The 21,909-nt window shown below is 31.2% G+C and overlaps 1 protein-coding gene across 1 annotated transcript in view; it reads left to right on the top strand.

Annotated features, from left to right (window-relative positions):
- LOC130663409 (DNA-binding protein D-ETS-4) overlaps window positions 1-21,909 on the top strand; it is a 37,751-nt gene that overhangs the window by 6,815 nt on the left and 9,027 nt on the right. The window contains exons 2-4 of the mRNA XM_057462615.1: window positions 17,735-18,132; window positions 18,216-18,922; window positions 21,249-21,403. Of these exons, the coding sequence (XP_057318598.1) occupies window positions 17,735-18,132; window positions 18,216-18,922; window positions 21,249-21,403 (1,260 nt within the window). The remainder of the gene's footprint in view (window positions 1-17,734; window positions 18,133-18,215; window positions 18,923-21,248; window positions 21,404-21,909) is intronic.

Here is a 21,909-nt window from a genome sequence, read left to right as displayed (position 1 = left end):
TAAAAGTAGATTAGATAAAACGAAGATTAATGATAAAATATTAACGGTGGGTTATGTATCAAGCACGTTCCAATTATGCGAAGGTCCGTGGCAATGGACGTTTTATTTGTTGACTCGGGTACGCAACCAGCGTGCAGTCTGCACACGCACAATCTCCACAGCTATATAAATATATACAGTATACACATAAATGTGAGTGTGTATAAAAATAAGTTAAGTACAACACGATGTACAAAGTAGGAGGTGAAGTGCATCCTCAAGACATGTGAGTCTTCCATTCATGCCGAGTGAAAATCTCAACCGGCAAATAAGTCACATTTACGTCACTACTCTCTTATTTTTTTGAGTAATTTCTGTTCCATTAAGAGCAACACTCTGTATTACTTATACTACTTTTATTACACACATTGCAATTTAATTATTTTGTTAATGAATTATTTTAATTGAATACCGAGTCCTGAATTAGATAATTGTTAATTCATTACTTTAATTTGACAATAAGATTTCTTAAATTATGTTATTGTTTGCTGGCTGACAATTGACGTAATTGCATGAAAAAAAAACATACTTATTTAGGTCAGGTATTTTTATACAATATTAAATGTCTCTTATATTACAGAGACGATATTTATTGTCGTACAAATAAATTTTCGTGCAAAATTGACGGTCGAGTTTGAGAGTCCATTAAATTATTTCATGAAATTTCCTTCTGGCGGTTTATGCGTCGGCACGTGCAGGCGCGTGTGCTCCTTTACCTCCTTTACTTCTCGTGGCATCTATTCGAGTGGGCATTACTTATATATACATACATACATACATACATATACATTCATTCATACATATACATTACACTCTACACTCTTTACATACATAAATTCACATTCCTATCGTGTTTATCACATTACTATTTTATATATTTAATGCATTTACAGTTAAACAAACGCCTTATTGTTCCACTATTGTAAAATTACACAAAATAAATTTTATTTATCGTAAAATTAGGAGTCGAAAATAAAACGTTTCATTTGCGTTTATAAATTCACGGTGTACTTGGAGCATTAATTTTATTCAGTAGTTAAATGCGTGTACGCAGTAACAACTCAACGACTCGGGTTTCTTATATTAGTTTTTTTTTTTATATATATATTATGGTTGTAACGCGGCTTTTACCGTTAGTCTACGTCGCCTCTTACCTAGGCTCTTTATCCCCGACTTCTTCTCATGTCTACCAACTATGAACGTGTCTGTTCGCCTACATATATAAAATATATAAATATATATATATGTATAAGTACACTTATGACTTCTCCTTTACCTCTTTTACGTGTTTTTCCGTCTTTATTTATTTCTTCATTCGGTTTATTTATTTTATCATTGCACGAGACATAGCTACGTAAAGTATATATATGTTGGTAGACACTGACGGACAGGTTTTCACGGGCAAAACTACCCAGATCATTGCTATGCGAATAAATTTTAAATTGAGTAGTAAAGCAATCTAATAATGAAAAAAAAAAAAAGAGAGAGAGAGATGTTGTCGGCTAAATTTATTGCCACGTAATTTTCATAATTGCCGTAAATAATTGCATTATATTTATTTTTATATATTTATTATTTTATTACCATTTATTATTTTTTTCCATTATATAATTCAGCATCTAAGCATGATAACATATTTTTTTTTTAATTCTTCAATCTTGGATTTTATTTTTCTCCTCAATTTTATTTATTATTCAATAAAAAAAAAAAAAAAAAAAATAGTTGCATAATAAAATAAAATAGAATTTTTTTATTGATATAAATTATGATAAAAATATTTTGAAAATGTCAACAAGAATATTTCAAGTATTAAAAAATTTTAAACTTAACAGTAAATGTAATTATGTTTTTTATAGAATTTATTTGTCATTAATTAATTTTATAAGTTTTTTGGCTTCGTACACTAAAAAATTGGGAGTTGATTCGGAGTGATTACGGATTTTATTTAAATTCGAATTCATTCCGTCACTCGGAGTTTTGAAAAAAAATTCCGTGAATAGGGAGTTTGTCTTTTTAGGAAAGTGATTTCGGAGTGATCTGGATTTTTTTTCAATCCGCATTCACTCCGATTCGGAATTTTAATATTAAAATAAACTTCCCTTTGGAGTAAATTTCACTCCGAGAGAATCAAATAAATAAACAGACATCCGCTCCGCATTTACTCCGGATTTAATCCCTGTTCACTCCGCAATTTTTTATAGAGTACACGAAGAAAAATGTTGGCTCAGAACCTATGAATTTTTATTATGCTGTCGACCAAACTTGAAACAGGAAGTGAAGCATTCAAAAAATTATTATGCTCATACGAGAAATTATTGTTGTATCACAACACTTACTACGCACGAGAAATTTATCGATAAGTTAATAACAATTACTTTCATACATTATAATAATTGTGACGCGGCATAATAATTTTTCGGATGCTTCACTTCCTGTTTAAAATTTGGTCGACAGTATAATAAAAATTTGTAGGTTTCGAGCCACCATTTTTCTCCGTGTAAAATTCTAAATTTATTTTATGGTTTTATAAATACCTATAGATAAAATAAGTGAATAATCATAGAAAAAAAAAAAATATTTATCATGTGAGGAGTGTTCGCGGAAGCCGTTTTCACGGCGTCGTTATTGTCTCTGCGTGTCGAATATATACTTCTCGTCAGAAGACGATGTTGATATCTCTTCTGTCTCTTCAACATATATAGTATGGAGTATATAGTATATGAGTATCCAAAGCCAAAGTACACTTACCAGCAGACTATAATACCGGTGAGAGGCAGCTCTTTACTTGCTCTTGCTTATCAGACGTGCCTCTGTCGTCTGCACTCTCGTCGTGATAATCTCCGCGACTTTATTATCGCCATTTAACCACGTCTGAGCTAACATTATCCGCTACTAAAAAACCTTCTGCCTTGTAGGTACTGAGAAAATAAATAAATAAATTTAAATAAAAAAAAAAACGACCTAAACAAAATATATATTTACATGGGGAATAGTTATTAAATTTTTTTTTACATCACGATAGAGCAGAGCCTTGATGTAAAGTACGAGAATACGAAATTTAAAAAAATTTATTTATAAGACGTCCAGTTGAAGAGTCAAGGAGACAATCGGGAAAAGGGCATTTAAAAAAGGGATAAAACGATATCGCGGGTGAATTTCATTTGAATAGAATAGGACGATTGTGATTTACAGTATTCACCAAGGTAAACTTGTCGCGCGTGACTTCCTCTCTTTCGCATTTATATATCTCTGTCTATTTACCTTTTTTTATTTTTTTAAATTCTTCCCCTACATTGTTATCTAAATAACTTTGACACCTCCAAAGCTCTATTATTTTTATTTTCATTTAAATAAACAAAATTTACCATCAACCAAATAAAGATATCAAATATATTTATATGTGACAATGACAATGACAATGAACAAAATAAAACTAAAAGTATACATATACGGTATAAACAAATTTAAATATTGATATTTCGATCTATACAAATATTCCGGATACGATCGACCCCAACCGGTGGCTTATGAATTTTATATTTTATTTTCTTTGCACTGAATGCACTCGAGTTAGTGTTGTTGCTGTTGCTGTTATTTTTATTATCATTATTATTTTTATTGTTATTATTATTGTTGTTGTTATTGTTGTTGTTGTTGTTGTTGTTGTATTCAAGCGAATCGCGCATGCCAGGACATAAATTCAAATGCCTTGTCTTGGGTATTGGGTATATAGGTATGTGGGTATTGGCTAGTCGATATATATATCTATATATATACATATATGTAAGTGAAGTAAGCAGTCTTATTCGAGAATAGTGTATGGGGATTGGTAGAGAATAAAACTGAGACCCTGTATCTGGAGACCCCGTACAGGAACGAGGGTACGAGGGTAAAAGAGAGTAAATAGAGTCCATGACCACCCCGATCCACATACTGAGACAACACCAATGTGCATATCTATGTTTACGTTTGGTCATATATATATATATGTAGTGTTACGAGGGGAAGAGTCTTCTCAGAAGCAAGAGGCCATTACTGGTACCTGGCTCCATACTGATATCTCAATACAAACCCCTTAGTTTGAATCCATTATAATATCCGATCCCATCAGATGTATCTTGGAATACTTTTTTAAAGTTCAAGTATTCAAATCGATAACTTTAAATATTTTGTCTTTAACATTCAGTGCCTGGAAATTTAAGAAATTCTTGTGGTTTTTTTTTAAAATTGTCGGGTCTGTTTTATATTTTGGAAATCAAATGATTTAATTTTTAGTCAAACGATTGTTTAAAATATATTTTATTTGAATATATAAATATTTTTTTTTTCTTTGACAATCTGCACTTAATCTCACTTGTACATACTTGCGCTCGCGTATGCAAGATACAGTACCACGATGTACCGCTGAATTATACATAAGTCGAGGAATAAAATATGCCGACGGCGTTTTAATGTTACTCTACATGAAAAAATAAAGTTAAATAAAATATTTTAAAAAACAAGTTATATATGTATTTAAATATATATACAACATATTTAATCGGATAGAATAAAATATCATAAGTTTGTATTATGGATCAAGTGTTAAAAAGTGCTCAATCATAAAAGTCAAGTTAAAAAAAATAAATTAAACATTCGAAAGTGGATTGAATTATTAAATATTATGCGTTGAATAAAAAAAATTTTTTTTGGCTATTCAATAAATACATGTGTAACTAACTGTCAATAACTATATACTTACAGAGATCTCAATATTTTTTTTTATCATTCTTTATATATTTATACATATATTGGTCGTCCAGTCGACTCATCGAGTAACTGGAGTCTGGTTTATTTTTATCATATCTTTTCTCCTTTCTCTACCTTTCAATTTTTTTTAAATATTTTTTTTTCTATACCTTTTTTACTTTTATTCGAAGCCCGAAATAGAATTTATACATATTACCTTTCTCACCTTCCATTATGTTTTCGTTACATTTAAATTCTTCAGTCACTCTCTCTTTAAACGTCACTTCTTTTCTCACTTAATCATATACCTATATATATGTATATATATATATAAATATATATTAACCAACGACTGGGCATTGGCCACGAGTTACTAACAACCTTCAAGGCCGACCTGACGGGTTTTCCAAATCGCGGTCGGCGATTTCCTACCTCGATCTTTGTCTAACACTTGTCTGCCGTTAATTAAACCAAAAAATATATATAAATAAAATAAAATTTCATGAAAAATAAAATAAAGTTTAAAGACATCTGTCTACTCAAATAAATTTATTACATTTTTTATCCATACTTTCAATACTCGCATTAATGTTTTATAAATACTTTTAATAGCTTTTAAAATATTTTTTTTTTCCCGCTAAGAAAAAAAAAATTCATTACAATAACAAATGAAAAGAATTTTTTTTTATCCAGATAATAATCAACTTTATTCTTGTATCAATAAATCACTGACATAATAAAAAAAAAAAGATAAAAATTCAGATTGATTGAAATAACGATTTTTTTTTTTGTCATACAACAGACAGTGATTTATTTATTTGAATTTATTTTTTGTCGCGGTAAAAGCTACCGGACAATTTACAAATTAACAATGATCTATTATTCCTTTATTTTATTAGTAATTGTTTTTAAATTTTTATTCCCTCAATAATTTTATTGCGGATGTATTTTCACATTGAAAAAAAAAAAAAACTATAAATAAATAGATAGATAAAATACTCAATCAATTATTAAAATATTTTATTCATGATTACAGTATATATTTATGTTATTATAAATCAATTATTGAATAATTACTCGAACGAGTGTCTCGACCTACAATCACAGGTTAATAAATGTTTAACAGTTATAAACAATTAATTTAAATAATAAATCATCGTCGATCGTGTACACAAGACGATTAAAATAAGTCTATAAATTGATAAATAAATCATTAGTTCCTCTTGTAGTTCTTTGAAATTAACAGTATTTGTAATGCTAATTTATAACTGGAAAACATAAACATCAACAGTAATTGTAACATTTATTACTCGGTACAAGTGATAAATTTAAAAATAGCCTTCGTACTAATATCTATATACTGATAAATAATAAATACTAAAGTATGTAATTGATAAGAAATAATAAAGTGACGAGTGACAAATTCGCGGGTGAGAAATTAACGGATCGTAGGGAGAATTGAATCGTTCGATTATGCAAAGCTACTCGGCCTTAACGCCTCCACACTCCTGCTGGTCACTATATAATATATATATATATATATATATATTATATATATATATAGCATATAGTAATTGTGTTCAGTGGTATAGAGCCTTCTCTTCTTGTACTCTCCGTACAAGCGAAGAAAACCGAGTAGAGTAAACGACAATGTACTCGTTACCACGACTATTAATAGCTGGGAAATAATATCCCTTTGTATAGGATACAATCCTAGCTGACAAAACGATTCATTTATAAATAATTAATTTTACATTTTTTTTTTCTTAATAGTTATGACGGTTGTAAATTTATTTTTAAATATTATTAGAGTCAGGGGAAATTACATGAATTTTTGTGATGATCCTGAAGTTAGCAGACAATTAAAAATTTTCAAATTTTTTTTTCAACAAATCAATTACAAAAAAATAAAAAATTAAAAATATGCACATGTAGAAAATTTTAAAAACTACAGGTGGAATTTTTTCAAATTTTTTTTTTTTCATAATTTACCGTCTAAAAGAAAATCCAAATATTATTAGACGTCGGCTAATTTTAGTCTCATATTTTTGTGAGATCATTAAATTCTAATGGAAATTTATTTATCAATCAATTTTTGTGGGTAAAGAAAATTTAGAGGAAAGGGAGCAAAATGGGCTGCAAGAATTTTTTAGGTTGTATGGAGGGGTGATATAGAGACTATTGGGTAATTTTGGCCACCCGAAATTCGTTAGAAAATTTTTAACAAATTTCGGTGAGTGATTCAATTAAAGCATTTAAAATTTAAAATTTTAAATTAATTTCTCAACAATGAACATGAGTAGAATAGTAGATTTGGCATTTTTAGGAATTTCATGTGAGGATTATTTTTATCATGGAAAAAAAGTAAATTTACTTTTAAGAAGAAATGCAAAAAGTTTTGTTATTTAGAGATTAGGTCCATTTTGTCCAAAATTAAAAATTTTATTTTCATAATTGGGTCATAATGATACTGAATATTTATGATAGAAACTGAATAAAGACTAAAAAAATACTTTTTTGCAACGATTTGAAGAAATGAAATTTTTTTATGGTTTCTATTGTAAATTATTTTTTTCTGGTATTTAAAAAACTGAATTGAAGTAAAAATAAATAGTAGACTTTAAAATTTGAAAAATGAAAAATAAAAAAAAATTGTTAAACATTTTCCAGCAGTATAAATTCTCATGTCATGAATATTAAGTTAAAAAAAATGTATAAATAAATATATGGGAGCAAATCAAAATGTAATCCTGCGATTCTGACCTCTCGAACTTCCGACTTCATTGTTCTCGTGGAAAGACGAAGGATAACGCCCAGTAGTGTGTACACGAGTCCATAAAGCATTTAACAATGTCCGCGGCGGGCATAAAACAGCATCAGCAAAAAGCACAAGCAGAAAAGAACAGTAGAGAAAATAAAATAACCGAGCCCAAAGATTTTTCGTCTGCCGGACAAAGGCTCAATGTAACTCGACGTGGTGATGCACGTGGGTCATTACCGTGGCACGTTATGCCCCCATTATGTAGTATTATGTTACTATTTGCGCTATCGCAACTGCCTATTTATTTGTCTTGCTCGCCTTCCACTCGTCTCCCAGCGGGACATTACTCTTTCCTACTCATACATTTATTTATTTACATATTATATTTTTTTTTATTCTTTCTTTTTTCTTGTTCATTTTATCTTTTCAACAAATTATTTTAATTAAATAACAATAACATTAACAATAATTTATTATGACGTACTTATATATTTATATACTATAAATTGTGATACTTAATTTATGATTACTATCATATATTTCTTATCTTAAATTATCCATTAAAAATCAATAAAAATTAATAAATAATGTATGAGAATGTTCACGTGATTTTTTTTAAGTTGCAAAAGATTTACGAATTAAAAAAAATTAATTAAAATTTTTTTAAAAATCATAATTAAAATTTAAATTAAAAAAAAACGTATTTTTTTAAAAACAAAATATATGTATATATGTAAAATAACGTCAGTCTGACAAATGAGATATTTTATCTACTTGAGCAAACGCGTGTAATTTCGCCGCTAGTAGATACAGTCACGTAATTGTCAGGCCGGTTTACTAGTTTACAATTTCAGTGTTCTATTTTCCGCGTTTTATAATTATTTAATAAATAAAGAAAAAAAAAACAAACAAATGTTCTAGTCTAATTCTTAAGCACTGTAAAGACCACAATAATTTATTCGCATGTAATCTAAATTATAAAATTTTAAAACACATGTCCCATATTTCATTCTGTAGACTTTAATTTTAATTACTCGCTTACTGAAATAATTATTAAATAACAATTTTTAATGGTCTAGAAAATTAATAGCTGTCGTCAATTACCATTATTTTTTTTTATACTTAAACACATTTTAAATACATATTATATAAATAAATGTAGTCTTGCACGTGAGTTCATTAACATTAAAAATCAATCAAGTTCACGGTAAAAAAAATTTTCTATTTTTAATAAATGTGCTTATAATTATTTTTTAATTAAAAAAATAAGATATCAATCTTATATATTTTTTTTATAAATATATAATTATCATTAATGACCGAAGTAAAATATAATTATGCGACATTGCCAAGTTCCTCCATAAAATTTTAATTTTACTAGTGCATACAATCATTTGCGCACCCATGCGCGTTTCAAATTGCTTTCAATCGAATTGTGCGAGTTGTTCTATACTATAACTATATATACATATATATATATACGGTATATAATAATGTAAGTTGTATCAAGCAGCAAAGTGAGGAGCGGCGATCGCCCACACGCGTAGAGTATGAAACGCGCTCGAGTCCGCGTTCTATCGACTACATAAAATATATAAATATATATACTAGGGTGGTCCTTATTTTGGACATTTTCGAATTTTTATGCTCCCAGAGGCTTATGTGGTTCGAAATAAATAAAAAAAAATATCCTCAAAGTTTCAGGTCTCTATCTCAATTTTAACCCGTGCCGCACAGCGATGTAAGTTTCCCATTTAAATAACACGAGGTTTCTGGCATTGAACGATTAAATTTTTATTCCGGCTAAAGTAATTGTTCGAAAAATTTGAAACTCTGTAGACTTTATCCTCATATAAGCAGTTACTCCTCAGAATTTTTACAGATTTTCAGCTACTATAATTTTGGGGGTACAGCATGATGAAAAGAAACAAAAAAAAAATTTTTTTATTTCTATCTAATATTTTTTTTTAAAAACATATCAAATCACCCTGCATCCTTTTCAGAAGTTCTTCCTTTTTTTCATTCTCGCACCCAAGTGGGTGAACGGCATATCTTTGTTGCACTAATACAGTAATCACGAGCATTTTTTTTCAATTACAACAGAAAAAATTCCCTTAAAGTTTAAGCTCTTAATTCTAACGGGAAGAGTTACCGCTAAATTTTTTTTGTGATTTTTTCAAGAAATATTTTTGTTTATGTTATTTGACAATGTGTCTTTTTCAAAAATACATAATGCATTCAATTGATATCTGAGATCGGTATATCAATGCCACTAATCATATTATGTCTCAGTTTAACAGTTGATAAATATTATCAATAAATTAAATTTCTTTCAATATTTGCTTAAATAAGTTGGTCACCTTTAAGTTTATTATTTGTTTTAAGCAATAAATAATAAACAAAAGGTTGATAGTTTTGTGCATTATAATATCGAAATAATTATTTGTTTACAATTTTCTAACTATAATAAATTATTAATAAAATAGATCTCTTTTATAAATAAATATAATAAACTTAAAAAATCACAAAAACAAAATTTGCGACACGTGGTTCCGTTGGAGTTAAGAGCTCAAACTTTGGAAAATTTTTTTCTGCCGTAATTGAAACCGTTTGTGAGGTAATCGTAATAAATTTAAAAAATCCTTTTAAGGAACCCTTTACTGCACACTAATGCAAAGTTCCTGATTACTGTATTAGTGCAACAAAGATATACCGTTCACCCTCTTAGGTGCGAGAATGGAAAAATGTAAGAACTTCTGATAAGGATGCAGACTGATTTGATATGTTATTTGAAAAAAATTTTAGCTAAAAATAAAAAAAATAATTTTTTTCTTTTTTTTCATCATGCTGTACCCCCAAAATTATAGTAGCTGAAAATCTGTAAAAATTCTGAGGAGTAGCTGCTAATATGAGGATAAAGTCTACAGAGTTTCAAATTTTTCGAACAAATACTTTAGCCGGAATAAAAATTTAATCGTTCAATGCCAAAAACCCCGTGTTATTTAAAGGGGAAACTTACATCGCTGTGCGGCACGGGTTAAAATTGAGATAGAGACCTGAAACTTTGAGGATATTTTTTTTTATTTATTTCGAACCACATAAGCCTCTGGGAGCATAAAAATTCGAAAATGTCCAAAATAAGGACCACCCTAATATATACATATATATATATATATGCTGAAGACTATTTTATATAGATATAGCATACAATACAATAGTACATATACGGAGAGACAAAATGAGAGACTTTACGATCGGCGTCGGTTATTATAGAGCCAGGATAAGTGGCGCAAGATACGACACGTCTTTTGACTCCTCTAATCCATGTTGTATTGTCTCTCAGCCTCAACGTCATGTTCTACATTATACACGCACGCAACACAAGATACCAATGGGTGAGCTACTGGATAACGTACAGACATACGTATGCATTATTATAAATATATACATAGGAACGTAGGTACTTGCCTCACCCATTCGCGATTAGAATAAACGCGGAAGTTAAATGTCAATGCAATTTTATTCCTTTATACTAAAATAATTATTTTTACACATGAGCTCGATAAAAATTCTATTTTAATGCTCGATAATAAAATATGCTGATAAAAATAACAAAGAATCCACAGTAACTACGGTAGTTACTGTAAAATCGGGTACATTGTCATGCAATATCAATGCAGGCTAAAGTAACGCTGGACTAATAGATGGGGTATTTAAATTTTTTTTTAAATTTCACCGAGTGGTAAGTGCACTTTTGCACTTTAAGAAGCGTAAAAAAATTGCTGTAGATGGAGGAGCAGCTGAATATTTAATAAAGAATGGGGTTTTATATTTTATTTGGTTAATATAAAATAAGAGAGCGAGGGATAGGAGTAGAGGCTAAACGGTGTCGCAGGAGCGTCGATCGCCCACACATGGTATAGTGAACCTTTGGAAATAATAAAAGCATGTGTGCATGCTTCGGTCTATATGTTTATAAAATAAACGCACGGCAGTAAAGTTATCCTTACGATTGCTATTGCAATGTCAACCTATTATCTATATACCCTAGTGTACTGTGTATATTTCTATACATGTGTACATACGGTATATGACTTTAGAAGAGTATAAAACTCGGCCTGGTTGCTATTTTACTTTAATACTCGTACAACTCATATATCAAATTATTTATCGTCTTATTAATCTATTGAATGACGAAACTCTTCGTGACATTTCATGGACACGGTGCACTCTTAATGCGCATTATCTTCTGTGTCTTATTAAACTTTATTTTTATTTTTATTCTCTTTAGATACTTAATAAATAATTAAAGAGAAAAAAAATTTAATTACAGTGCTAGCGGTATTTTATTAAAATATCCCAGTTATTTATTTTCGTCCCCGAGTTGAAAAATAAATTTGGATTTAAGTCTCAAAGTTCTTAATGAGGTTTTTGATGATCAATTTAGAATTTTAAGGTGGACAACAGTATAAAAAGTTTTACCACTTTGAAGACTAAACTGGAGTAACATGATCTGGATTAGAGCCTCAAAATACTCAAAACATGTAGGAATAATTTGATCCACATTTGAACCTCAAAAGTCTCATTCGACGTATTCTCTTCCCTCCCTTTTCTATCTAAAATTTTTAAAAGTCCGAAGTCCGACAAAAAAAAAAGAATCGGCCCATTACTGGGTCGTGAATGGCTGCCAATTTTCAAGCATCGGCTAAATATCGGATGATAACGGTATGCCAAGCATTGGCCAATCGTGGCAATCAATCATCGGCCAAAGCTTGGTATCAAGAGAACTCGATCAAACCGTTGGCCAACGAACGGCGGTTAATTGTGCGCCGTTTTTATAAGCAAAATGACGGCTGCCAATGATTCAACATGCACGGGCCAGTATATTTAGCCATTTATTGGCCAATCATTGCAAATCAGGCATCGGCCGATCTTTGGGAAAATTTCGAAGCTCGGTGACTTTGTATGAGTAGTTCTCTTTGAGAATTTGGAGTACTAAAGTAGAGTTACTTTCTGGGCGGCAAATAAAACATCAAAGGAATTGAGGCTTTTGAGGACTAAACTAGCATTTTTTTTACTCGGGTCTGGTTAAGAAAGTAATTGTACGGTAAAAAAATTAATTTCCATAAAGTCTTTTGTGGTGACAAACGGGGGCTGGTCTTCAAGTAGTCCTCAAGTTTCTTTATCTAGAAATAAAACTCGATCTAACTACGCAGGTGTTAACTGAAAAAATATACTTATGCAAAAAAACGAGATAAAATTAAACGTCGAGACTTATAAATAATAAAAGATTTTATTTTAATTCTATAGAAGATGAATTGACCTCGAGTTGAAAAAAAAAAATTTCTTCAGAGGTATAATTTAAATATATATTTTAATTGCTATTGTTACTTTATGTTTAATGTGGATGTAATTACGTAGCTGTTAAATACTTAAAATTAATAGTTAGTTTAATATATCGATATTGGTAATCGAGATCAAGGTATGCACCGAGAAAATATAGCACAGGACAATCCGTTGGTCGTGTAAATCTTGTTGATAGTAATCGCTGGTGTAGTCGTTTTACGGTGTTGATCAATGTAACGGGTCGTATAATATGCGAGTGATCGTGTTCCGCGGTTGTAACAACTTTGCGTACGTTAGTGAAGATTAAAAAAAAATCTCTGCTGAAGAAGTGCGAGTTTGCTTCGGCCAAGTCCGGAAGAAAGAACTTGATGTACTAACAGTTTATAAGTAATAAAGTATAAGAAAAGTAAGAGTTGATTAGAAAAAAAAAAAAAAAAAAATATATGAAATGTCATAAAATTAACTGTAGTTACTTCGATATCGATAAGATGTTTCGCAAAGTCGATCATTACTTGGCGATTGAGAGATAAAAAAAAGTGGTTTGTTTAAGATGAAAAAAAAAGTGTGTAGCATTTAAGTTATATATTTTCTCACGTTTATGGTGGTTGATATTAATCGAAAATCAAGCATGACACTTTGTTGATCTCTGACCTTTGTTTTTGTTCATCTTTTGTCTCAAGTCACAATGTATATTTAAGTTTTATTTTTAAAATAATTCAATTTTATTGTTGGTGTTGTCGGTGACCCGAGGAAAAAGAGCCGCGAGAAAACAATAACACTGAGCTAACTCGCGAAATCGTTTAGGACCTTGAAGACGACGTGGCACGTCATGAAACACGGCTTAACATTCCAGCACAACGGCCGATCAGTTTAGTCATCGCTTCACGCTTTCGTGACATGTACACTCTTACTCTCTTGTTGTGTAAATATAAATATATATGTACCTGTATTTTTCTGTTACTGGTGATGGCGCGAATAAAGTCTAACAGAGGGCGGAATTTCACTTTGGAAATAGCAAATTTTTTTTTTTTTTCACCAGATTTTTAGAGAGTTTTATTTAGGACTGGGACAAAAAAGTAATTATATATAATTGATTGCTAATGAAAGTCTAACTATTGCGATAATTGTGACGTCACGGGCAATTGGGAAAAGTGACACATGGTATTAGCGGACGTATTTCCCCGCGAGCTTATATAAATCAGCAAACTCATGATCCTTGAACTCGAATGCTCGTCCGAGTTCAATGAACCCTGTCTCAGGACATTAGTGTCCTCCATATACTCTTGAGCAAATGACGTGTGAGCACACATACACAAATCTATATACATATATATATACATTTATCTGTATCAGTATCTATATCTGTTTCCACATATACTTGAACGTACCACACATATAAAACGGCCATTTTGGATCGGTCTAGTTATACAAGTTTAGCACTGGATCCTATCTCTCAATTGCCTACATCACATCCGCCGCCGTTAGTTTCTTATCCACTTTCTTGCGATACGTATATCCAGATTCCGTTTTCTCTCTTTATATATTTGTCTCAACATCGTCTCGATCCTCGGGATTTAACAATTTAACGATTATTCACACCCACACAATCCCGTTTTATTATTTTATTTAATTTATCGATTTCACAATATCGTCTACAATATTTTTTATTATATCATTTAAAATGTCTTCTCGTTGTTATCCTTGAGCTTTTTCTATTGTCATGTCAGCAATAAAATGTGTTAGACTCGGAATGATTGACCGATCGGTTAAATTTGTAGCGTTAATTTTTATCAGCCGACATCGCCCCGTGAACGAATCCCACGGGATGTCATGGTGTGCTGTGTCTTTAGTGTGTACATCAGAGTATTATAGCTCTGTAGCACCGTGAATTCCCATCAATGTACTGTACGCAAACCTCTGTGCCAAGCGAACAGCACACCGTACCCTCTATCTAACACTTGAGTGATATATTCTCCTCACCAGTTAAGCTCCTATCTATCTATCTATCGCTCTGCAAATACACATACATATGTGTACATATATTTCTTTATATGCAGTGATTTTAGCTCCAACCGCAAACTTTTACCACCTGGTCAATCAATTCCCGCTTTCTTTCCTTTGAAATTTTCCTTTTCTTTTTTATGATTCCGTTTGCTGGCACTAAAGTCAACTGGACACACGATCTTTTGACCAGACTTGGCCTTTCGCTCGTAAAATGGAGACAAGCTTAAAATGTAATATATATTATTTATTGTACAATAAATAAATAAATATATGTACGTAAGATTTATTTATTTATTTATTTATATACATAAACTATCACAGCATAATTTAAAATTTTTATTTTATTATATCTCTATAGAACGTCATTTAAGAATTTAGATCTCTCAATTTGATGATAATCGAAGGGTGTTTCGCGGCGAGGCTTGTTAGCTTTTAAAGTTGTTCGACCGAGAGAATTATGAAAAATAAAAATAACAATAAAAGAGAGACGTAAGAAAAAGAACGAGGGATAAATAAAGAAGGGCATAATCGTTTATTTCGCTTGCCGAGCTCTGGGATATGCACTACGTCAAGTTGTCAGAGCACGACCCCGCCTCAGCGTAGCCAAGATGCACTTGGGAACGTTGTAATGGGCTTACAAAGCGTAACAAACTGATGCGAGGTCAAGCACACGACGGGCAATAAACACACGCGCCAAGATAAACTGCTTTTATATAATCTCTTTTTATCTCTTTCTCTCTCTCCTGCTTACTCATCTCGGAACCTGGTGAAAATGTACCGAGCATCAGCTATTGCCCACGGGGATGCTTTGCTACAGAGAAATCTAGGGTTGATTTTAATGATGACAGATATTGTTAACGCATTTTACTTTCCAACGCCTTACACATCAACAAAATATTAATAATATAATTATTTCCGAGTCAAATAACAAATTCGGATTTAAGTCTCAAAGTTCTCAATGAGGTTGTTGAGGATCAGTTTAGAATTTTGGGATTGACAACAGTAAAGAAAGTTACTCTAGTTTAGTTCTCAAAGTAGTAGTTACGACCCATTTTACTACTTTGAGGACTAAATTGGAATAACATGATCTGGATTAGAGCCTCAAAATACTCAAAACATACAGGAATAATTTAATCCATATTTGAACCTCAAAAGTCTCTTTCGAAGAATTCTCTCCCCTCCCTTTTCTATCTAAAATTTTTCAAAGTACGAAGTATAACTTTCATTCGTTGAGGATTTTGAGGTCTTATTTTTTTCTTAGGACTAATAAGAAAGCCGTAGTTTCAAAATTAAGATTTTCATAATTAACCAAATTTTGAATCATTCATTATTAATCTTAATTTTTAAATTACGGCGAAAATATTGGTCGTATACGAAAATTATAAGATACATTTTTTTTATAAAATTAAATTTCCTACAACTTTTGTTCAAAAACTTTTTTACTAAGACCGATATTTTCTCCGTAATATCAAAAATTTGAACGGCTCATTTAAAAAACAAGGCAAAAATCTTGTCCCTACACGGGAAAAAATGCTGGAGTAGAATTTACTACACCAAACTAGTAAAAATTTTACTACACTTTGTGGTCGCCGCAATGACAGCTGTAGTAACATAAGGCACAGTGTGCGTGATATTTTACTACCATAGGAGTTCTGCTTACTACTGTAATGTGGTAAAACTTTGTAGTTTCCACAACTACTCAATGTAGTATAAAATACTTATTTTGTGGTTTTGGGAACCATACAATTTTATATGAATTGGTATCTGTTACTATTTTTGGAGTATACAATACCAGATTACTTGTACAATCTACTCCAATGTGTGGTAAAATGATCGAAAGAAAAAAATAACAGCGCCACCTACAACTTTTTACTCCATTCTGTGGGTATCCTTTCAGTGTATTTAATATTATAAATAATATTATAAAACATTATAAATAATAATATATATAATTAAAAATCGAGGCGTGCAATTATAATATATATAATTTAAAATAAATATATATATAAAAAATATAATACAAAAAAATTTGTTTTGTATTACCTGTCATTCTTCCTTTTGCTTACCTCACTTACAACTTCTTCTATAAAATTTTATTTCTATGCTCTTATCAGTGAATCGTGATTTTAATGCAATTTTTAAAATCATTGCCTATTGAGTATTTGTTATTTATTAGAATTATAACTTTTAAAACGATGTTTTTCATATTTTCTATTAATAAAAATTAATACTTAATTATTCTAAGTTTATACTTATACGAGAGTTTATAGATTACAAATATATTTTTAAAATTATCCTTATCAGATATTGATAAAAAGTAGGCTTTTGAAATTTGAGTCCTTATTATTTTAAGTTATTCATTAATAAATTCATTTTATATCATTTTAATTTGATATACTGTAAGTCCGAAGAATCTAAGATTAATTTTTATATTTTGATAACGTTTTCAATATCATAAAAACTAATGATCGTTAACTAACAGATATTTAATTAATACATTACGAATAAAATATATTCTACTATGTTGTGGAGTAAAATGAACCACAGTGGTTATTTAATGCTAGTTCTTATTACTACTTACTGTAGTAAATGGTATTACAGGTTGTGTACCACAGTGTACTAGTAACTGTTACTAAACGTGTAGTTATCCTATATATTACTAGTCAGTGTAGTAAATCGAACTCCATTTGTAGTAAATTTAACTACACATTTTTTTCCGTGTAGTTATAATTTAAAATCGATAAATTATTCGCATTTAGACCTCATAGTTCTCATCGAGGATTTTGAGTCGGGATTATTTCTCAAGATTTACATCAGAAATTAATTTATAATAACTATATTTATTTAATTTTACAGATGCCACAGACAGTACCAACAGCCGTTGGATTCTCACCTTCATTTGAATACACAGCATTTCAATTTGACTTGTCATTGCTACCAGATGACTACAACTCCCCCAATAATACTCACAATCAAATGACATTGAAACCCATCCAAATAAAACAGGAAGTGTTATCACCGAGACCTGGATCACCCACGACATACCCCAGCCCTCCTTATCCCGGTTTAACTGGCGCATTGTCACCAAATTACTCACGCGAAGCATCACCCGGTTATCCCAGTAGTCCCTACTATGTACCTCAGAGTCCGCAGAGCGCACATTTGTATCCCACAAGTCCAGAACCAACAGCCACAAAGCCACCTGTTAAACGGGAAAAAAGCATCGATTTGCTTACCATTCTACAGGAATCCAGGTAATTTAATTTATTTTATTATTTAAATAAAAAGAAAAACAAATAAGAAGGATTTTAAATTAATGGGCAAGTAATTATTTCAGACTTTTAGCGGAAAGTCTTGGTTACAAAGAAGATTCCACAGACTGCACGGTACCTTGTACACCACCAAGGTCTGAAGAAGATATTTACAACTCTCTGGATACTGATTTCTTTCCAAAACGCGAGGAAACGAGCAATCCATTGTTGAAAGAAATTTTATTTAAAGAAGAACCCACGTCTGTAAATTCTCCTCAGTCTTCAATTAGTCACCAGTCATCAATTAGTTCACAGTCATCACCGGGACCATCGCCTGTCGAAACTGAAAATTCATCTCTCCGTAGTCTTCTATTTCCGTCAAATAACAAACAAGACTCTGTTATCAGAGATAACAGCAGCATCGATGACAACCGGCATAAAACCGGTCTAATAATACCCAAAATAGAAATTACTGAAATTACTGACGAGGAGACTTTTACGAGTCAAAAAATAACCGCGAGTCCGCTCAATCGCGAGGATGAAATTTTCAAGGATCAAAAGAGCGACCATCAATTATTGCGCGAAGTTTTAAGAGACACGAGTTTCCAGAGGAAATATAATCTGAGACCGGTAGATTTGGGAAACGTGGGCACGGGTTTTGTTGAAGACATGGAAAATGGCGAGTGCGTTGGTGATCTCGCTCGCGAACAGATTGAACCAGTACTCAGTCTCGCCATCCAACAGCTGCAAAAAGATTTCGACAATACCTGCGTCGCACTTGGAATTCATCCTGGTAAGTTTTAATATTTTATTATCACGGTTATTTAAATTGTACACCATAAAAAATCGGGAGTGAACTCGGAATTATTATGGATTTTATTTCCATTCGGATTCACCGTCACACAGTTAGAAATTTTGTGTATTTGGTTAAATTTTTTGTGTTGATTTTCAACACAGAAATCTGTTAATTCAACACAAACCGTTTGTGTTATTTTACTTCAACAGATTTTTTATGTTAAATGATTAGAAAATCTAGAATGTAACACATTTTTTGTGTTATTAGAAAATTAACACAAAATTTGTGTTGTTTGACTAAACGTTTCCGCGCGATTCTTCATTACTATAACCAAGCAAAGCATTGTCTGCAGGGAAATTTTGATTATAATTTATTTACAATTAAATATATACATTTTACGATAAAATTTCGATAACTTTCATACCTTTTTGACCTGGTTCAATTGTTCGCTAAATTGACATAAGTTCTACTAAGGGTAGATCAGTATACTTGAGTTGGTTAGATTATGTGCTTATCCCTGATTAAACAACTGAATTCGATCGAATTAAACAGAATCAAATTTTTAATTCTATTTAATTCAGATAAATTCTGTTAATTCGGTACCTAACTTAAAAATGAATTCTGTCTAATTCGGCAGGAAAACTAGAATTTGTCCAAATTAAAACGAATTTAAATAATTCTATTCAGTTTAATTCTGATGAATTCAAAAATAATTCTCCAATTTCTGGTTCTGAATCCGAATTAAACAAAATTTGAAATTTTTAAATCGGTTTTATTCTGTTTAATTCAAATTCAAATTTTTAATTCAGTTGAATTCTGTTTTGCAGAATTCGACAGAATATAACAGAATTAAAATTTTTAATTCGGTCGAATTCAGTTGTTTAATCAGGGATGTTTATTAGTGGATTTTAACACGAAAAATGTGTTAAATTTACACAAATGTTCTGTTAAATGTAGATAAATTTTCTGTCAAAAGAACAGATTTTATGTGTTCAATTTTATTTAACATAAAATTTGTGTTAAAGATCAACACAAACGCAATGTGACGAATTAACACAAAAATTTGTGTAGACCGTTTGCAACAGACGATTTGTGTTGAATTTTACACAAAATTTCTAACTGTGCACTTAGAGTTTCAGAGTTTTTACAAAAAATCACCCCGCATACAGAGTGAATACGGAGTTCGTTTTTTCAGATGACTGATTTCGGAGTGGTCTGGATTTTATTTAAATCCGCATTTACTCCGATCGGGAGTTTTAATATTAAAATAAACCCCCCTTCGGGGAATTTAATTCGCGTTCACAAATTTTTTACAGTGTAAGATATTTTAAAATAATTTGTCGGATGGCAAGTAAAAAATAGTCAAGTAGATAATTGGCAGGCAAAAACCAGAGGAAAAAAAACACAAATCGTTGACCTCATTATAATGATCAGACGAGCGGAGGAAGGTCAAAATGTTTAAGATCTAGAAAAATTATAAAATTTTTTTTACGTCTAGAATCCTAATGGGCAGTTAATTAATTATTTTGTTGATACGAATTAAGTGGTCAGTCTAGTTCACTTTATAATGGATTCAAAAGTCTAAAAAATTTTACAAAGTCACGATTTACTATCGAGTATTATTTTGTCCCGTTGTCTCGGAGCTTATTCTCTTGGATTCCATCTAATCAGTAGTCTCTTATATATAAATATATAAATATATATGCAGACAATGCAATAAAACAGTATAGAATATAAAATATCATATATTTCCTAGTCATTTTCTTCTTTTACCTTTAATCTATCTGTACACGACGTACTCGATCCATTTTAATCGACACGTAAGCTGGCTCGGTACGGCCGTAGGCCAGTTGTCGCTGGTACTCGGCTGCCGACACGACCGGTTTCTCACTATTCGTCTATACTATTATATTATATACAACAACTATACACACAACTTGCATGATGTCACGCCGAGGAATAAGTTATGGAGGCATCAGAGGCATGTGTCTTGCCAGGCAGTTACGAAACCTCGATGTTGCCTCGTCCCAAGGTCGTTAAGTGGCCCTGCTATTCGGCATACACTAGATTTTTTTCCGGTATCTAATATAACACCACATCTATATATAAACATAATTTCGCCTGTTTACTTTTTTATAGAAAGGGTCAAAAGATCAATCAATTTTTCTCTCAATTTCCATAAAAAATTTTTTGTTACACATCGGAAATTTTTTAGTTTAGTCATTGTCAGTTTACTCTCTCCCGTCTCCAATTAACGTGAATAATTATTGAAACCGGCATTAAATTTCTCTGATAATAATAAAAATAAAAAAATATTTTTCAGAACCACGTCGCTGGAGTGCAGCAGATGTTGCTGCGTGGGTCCAATGGGCCCGAAGACAATTACAACTGCCATCAGTCCCGTTGGACAGCTTCAACATCGACGGCGAAACACTTGCATCTCTAACGGAAGAAGATTTTTGCCATCGCGCGCCTCAGGTAAATATCCGTCTATTTAACTCGCAAACCACAAACTTGAATTTTTTTCATTATTATCGCTCCTATAAAAATACTTTTTAAATCTGATGACGTTTCAATTGAATCACAGTATTTATTTCATTCCTTTTCCGCTTTTTTTTTCTTATTCATTCTTGTCGTGGCGCCATACCACGAGATGATTGCGGAACCTAACGGATCCTCTTGGTCGCCGCGGTCTCGGACAGGGCCAGCATCAGCCACATTCAAATACATACATATATATATATATGAATGTATGTATGTGTAATATAAGCGTACGTGGTCTCTGACGATTGCGCGATTCGGGTGGAAAGGAAAGTCCGCGGTGAAAGTGAATTTCTGAGAAATCCACGTGCGTCGTTACTTTGGTATCTTTCCTCGTAAAACATTTACTTCGTCATATTATTTTATATATGTATATAAAGTGATATATGTGTTAAAAGTTGCATACAGTATATTGTACGAATAGAGAGCAGGGTTTTAAATCT

Source organism: Microplitis mediator, chromosome 2, assembly GCF_029852145.1.
Source record: "Microplitis mediator isolate UGA2020A chromosome 2, iyMicMedi2.1, whole genome shotgun sequence".
Lineage (NCBI taxonomy): Eukaryota > Metazoa > Arthropoda > Insecta > Hymenoptera > Braconidae > Microplitis > Microplitis mediator.
The sequence above is the reverse complement of the archived record's forward strand: the minus strand, read 5'-3'. Positions and strand labels throughout refer to the sequence as shown.